The following is a 4966-nucleotide window of genomic DNA, read 5'->3' as shown; positions in this document are numbered from 1 at the left end:
CGAGCCTTTTGTGATTCTGTGTAAAGTATAGACAATCTAAATTAAGGAAGAAGCAGAGCAAAGTATTGTACAGAATATCAAATGACTAGCTGATCAGCTCTACGCTGACCAGGCCAGTAGACGTTTGATGACCACCTTCTCTAAGGCAAGGGAATTAGGAACATCTAAGTTAGTTTTCTTCATTTATGCATATGTTATAACATGGAAAAATGCAGACAGAGAACTGTATTTAGTGTTACAGACTGTTTTTATTGTTTTAGATTGAGAGCTGTGAACAATTGTTATTTTAGATTGAGAACAATTATTTTTAGAGTGAGAATTGAGAACAATTGTTATTTTAGATTGAGAACAATTATTTTAGAGTGAGAACTCAGAACAATTATTGTTCTTAACTGAGAACAATTATGATTGTATTAGATTGAGAACTGAGAACAATTATACTAAACTAAAATGTGCTAAACTAAAAACCGAGAAAAATTATTGTATTAGAAGTAAAACTATCCCGTTATCATTGTAGACTGATGTTTTTATTGTTTCAGAATGAGAACTGAGAACAACTATTGTTTTAGACTGAGAACAATTTTTGTTTTAGACTGAGAAAACTTGTTGTATTAGATTGAAAAATGTCTGTTATCATTGAAGACTGATGTTTTATTGTGAGAGAGAGAGAGAGAGAGAGAGAGAGAGAATGTGCATGATTGTGTGTGTTTGTGTGGTAATATGGTGTGTTGTATTTGTGCCTTTGTTAAAATATGTCATTATGGATTGTGTGTAAGTATGCACCATGTAACTATAGAAATGCATACCTGTGTAATCATCAAATAGTGATACAGATAATGATACATGAAGTTCTAGTGGACACAGTGTTTGATGAATATTCAACCTCACACACAGTTCACATTCTTTGCTTCAAGTGGCCCAGCGGACTCGTGCTTTCGCCTCAGTGGGACCAGGGTGTGTGCACATTATTTGGAAGGGCACACACAACGCTCCATATATGGGAGCCCGGATGGTAGATGGCGCGTAAAAATTGCGAACTTTGTCGTTCAATTTCGCGGTAAAAATGTGGCCCTGGCAAAAAATATGTTATAGATTATAAAAATAGACCAAAAAGTCTACCATGTCAGATAGAGTTTTTTTTCTATACTAGTATTTCCGAAAAGTCCTCAGACACCGTTCAATATCACCTTAAGAGAACTCCTTGTACTCCTTTTTTAACCTTAATTTGTACCCTGAAGTAGCCACTTGTAAGTGTTGTGCTTTAATCTGTGATTAAAGACCCAGACTGAATATCACAGTCATGTAACATTTACATGTAGCCTAAAGACTAGATGTGGCCTATACATGAAAGGAGTTGGTTTTCTGTTCAAGGACACGTGGAGTTTTAAAGACGTTGTAAAGAGATGAGAGGTTAATCTTTATGATCTGTACGCAATGCTAAAGTCCCAAAAAGATAATTGTACTTAAACTGCTGATGGCTTGAAGTATATGTTGGGTAAGGCCATGCCAATCGTATTTGTTGGTTCTACAATGTATCAGGTTCTGAATCAATCCCAAATTCTCACATGTATTGGTACCAAAACCTTTTTAGATAATACAGATTTCAACACGTCTTGAGTTTTCTGTTTCCTTGGTCTAGGAAGAAAAATTGAAATTCATTTACTATTAAAATTTTCAGTTCTTTTGAACTGTCAAAGGTTATGTCCTTAAAAAGTCAATACCAATTTTTAATGATAGGCCCCTTGATTGTAATTAAGAAGCTTAAGGGTTTGCAAAGGTTACTTCAGAGCCTTGAGTGTCTGCAGATGCCATTCTTTACAACAGACAGGACTACTACTTAAAGGTGTCCCAGACCAGGTGAGGTACTACAGGTACAGGTGATTGTGTCAGGGACGACTCCCGTGTGTCTTCCAGACGGCGTCTCTCAGTAAGTCTTTTTCTTTAAGGTGTTACATGTATCTGTTTCGGTATTGTTTCACTCATGTTGAATTATGTTATGCTTGGTTTGTTTGGGTTGCTCAATTAGGCAGAGAGTTGTGATGCCAATTTCTAGCCTTGCCATTACTAGGCTGTTCTGACCAATGATTTGTTACTTGTAGCGACTTGAGTGTTGCTAGCCAAATGGCTACTTTAGTGTGATACATGTTAAATTGTGCATAACCATGATGTAACCAATAACATTTGTTCTATCCAGCAGAATACACAGTTCAGGAAAACCTTCTTGCCGGGCCTGACAAGAAGTCTGCATAAACGTCGAAGGTAAGTTTTTCCAATTCAAAACTGTCTAAAGACGTTTAATTCTGTCTCTGTTAGTGTTAAAATGGTATGTGCATCAGTTAAGTTGACATAAGCTCATTCATTGACTGGGTGGCTATTTGATTGGGTGGTTGTGTGGTTGGTGAGTTGAATGGCTGGCTGATCAGTCGGTTGGTTGGTTGGTTGGTTGGTTGGTTGGTGTTTAAGAGGGAAAAGAGGAGCAACATACATTTCTGTTTCGTATGTAAAAGTATCATGATCAAACTCATCTATTTTGTCCCAGGACAGACAGTCCATGATGGGTGTGCTGATGTTCCTCCTAGTCATCCTTAAGGTGTTGGGAGCAGCAGAAACCTGCAGCTGCACATCTTCACCATACTGCAGGTGTGTTGGTCAGGGTCTCACCAGCATACCTCCGGACCTGCCAACCTCCATCATCGGCTTAAATTTGGGACAGAATCTAATCACAACGTTAAGCCAATCTGACTTCTCAGAGTATAGGAACTTAGAAACTTTAGAACTGCCTCAAAATCGCATTTCTGTCATCAATAGCCAACCATTCTATCACTTGTCAAGCTTGACCAAATTATGGCTTTACAGTAACCCAATACGAGTCGTAAGTTCTGACATGTTTACAGGACTGGGGAACTTGGAGTGGCTTTATCTGTACAATACTAATATCAGTGACATTCCGGCAGAAACCTTTGATCCTACACCGCAATTACAAATCCTGTGGCTTAGTAATAACAAGTTAACAATCCTCAAGCCTGACATGTTCACAGGGCTGGGAAACTTGCAGGAACTTCATCTGGGCAATAATAGGATCAGTGATATTCAGGCTGGAACTTTCAATCCAACACTACAATTACAAACCTTGTACCTGAACAATAACAGGATAACGGCCCTGAGTCCTGACATGTTCACAGGGCTGGGAAACTTGGAGAGGCTTGAGCTGGAAAGTAATAAGATCATTGACATTCAGGCTAAAACTTTCAGTTCTACACCAAATCTGGTAAGGCTGACCCTGTTTTCTAACAATTTAATACGCCTCAGAGTTGACATGTTCACAGGGCTGGGAAATTTACAGGGCCTTTACCTGAACAATAATAACATCACAGATATTCAGACTGGAACTCTCAATCCAACTCCAGAACTCAGATACTTAGACCTGAACAACAACCAAATTCATTCCATTCCGTCCAACTTGCTGGCAAATCTGCTGCAACTTACAGAACTCAGATTGAATGAAAATGACATCAAAATTTTTCCCTTTGAAGATTTGTCAAAGATTCAAAGAATATCTCTTCTTTACCTCAACAATAACCAAATGACAACCCTTCCCTCTTTGGCCTATGAGATACTATCATCCATCTCTACTGTTAACATTGACAACTACCCCTGGCAGTGTGACTGTAGGATGGTGGACTTTAAGTTGAAGATGACAGAACCACGTTCTTTTGACAAACAGATCACTTGCTCCCAACCAGACAGCCTCAGTGGGCAAAACCTGATAAAAGTCAACCCTGGCGATTTGATGACAGACTGTCAAAAACCAAACATTACGAGGTTCGAGAGGATTGAAAATTATCTTCTGATTCAGGGAGAGACTCTCCGTTTGGTGTGTGAAGCTTCAGGAATCCCCACACCAGACATCACAGTTAGACTCCCATCTGGACTCGAATTCAATGCAACAGTATACTATTGTCAGCTGGAAGGGTGACAGTGTGGGAAAATGGTACAATAATTGTAAGAGATGTTACTGCAGCAGATTCTGGTCGGTATGTCTGCATCGCAACAAATTCTGCAGGGTCCACACTGGCCTACTTCTCTACAGATGTAGTTTACTTTAAAACGTCTCCCACTTTCTCCCTCCCCATTCTCATCCTCTACCTGATCGCAGCTGTAGCCGGCACCCTTGTGATTGTTGCCATCGTTCTGACCTTCTGGTGTAAGTGTTGTCGCCAGGACCGTTCTGTAGGCCCAGACGCTGGTACCCCGGCTATGCTGGGCCGTAGACGTGGTGCAAGGGTGGCGTGGGACCATCCTTTGGGCATGTAAAGAGTCTGAAGGGTTTACTCATTGCTTGTAGTTTTCCACTCACCTAAAATCCCATCATAAAGTCTCAATTAAGCATTAAACAATGAAACAATCCTGAAAATTAAATATCCACCCATGTAGCCGAAATATTTACGCTGATGATTGCTTTTTTTATGTACAGGCAGGTTGTTTTGTTGTTTATTGTTTTATTGTTTGTTTTGCACTCACAGGATATAATGAAATTTCACAATTGAAGTTAAGTAGACATGCATGGGAGGGCCGGAAACCTGGTGGTTTATATATTGCTCTTCCCAATACTATCAGTTTAAAAGTCACCATTGATACTGGTTGAAACAAAATTTAAACGAAGAAGACAAAAGTAACAGGAAATAAACAGAAACAATTCAAAGAACTTTAATTAAATAATACAAATCATCCATCTGAAAAAAATAAAGAAGATCAAACTAATTAATCTATTTATTAACATTGAACATAACTGTACATTTTAATTATCAAATGTCAGCCCTTAAGACAGACAAGAATTTACAACCAGCCTAAATATCACATATTCAAAAGACTTAGTCTTGAATGTAATAGACAATTTTATATGTAGCTTTAAACCTAAAGCTTGTACAGGCTTTAAAGTTTATGTCATGTCTTACATGGGAATAAG

The 4966-nt window shown here is 38.7% G+C and overlaps 1 protein-coding gene across 1 annotated transcript; it reads left to right on the top strand.

The window, feature by feature from the left end:
- Window positions 1–680: 680 nt before the first annotated feature.
- Window positions 681–3976, top strand: LOC109468125 (slit homolog 1 protein-like). The gene is made up of 3 exons (XM_019766367.1): window positions 681–2259; window positions 2540–2841; window positions 3130–3976. The coding sequence occupies exons 2-3, from the start codon at window positions 2552–2554 to the stop codon at window positions 3974–3976; spliced, it is 1137 nt and encodes a 378-aa protein (XP_019621926.1). The 5' UTR covers window positions 681–2259; window positions 2540–2551.
- Window positions 3977–4966: the final 990 nt, after the last annotated feature.

This window comes from Branchiostoma belcheri, unplaced genomic scaffold (assembly GCF_001625305.1).
Source record: "Branchiostoma belcheri isolate BF01 breed outbred unplaced genomic scaffold, Haploidv18h27 scaffold192, whole genome shotgun sequence".
Taxonomy (NCBI): domain Eukaryota; kingdom Metazoa; phylum Chordata; class Leptocardii; order Amphioxiformes; family Branchiostomatidae; genus Branchiostoma; species Branchiostoma belcheri.
Note: the sequence above shows the minus strand (reverse complement) of the source record. Positions and strands in the feature narration are given on the sequence as shown.

Excerpts from the sequence above, each read along its gene's own strand:
- LOC109468125 (XM_019766367.1), top strand. The coding sequence starts at position 2,552 with ATGATGGGTGTGCTGATGTTCCTCCTAGTCATCCTTAAGGTGTTGGGA. Across the intron at positions 2,842-3,129 it reads CACTTGTCAAGCTTGACCAA|CTTGTACCTGAACAATAACA; the intron begins ATTATGGCTTTA and ends ACAATTACAAAC.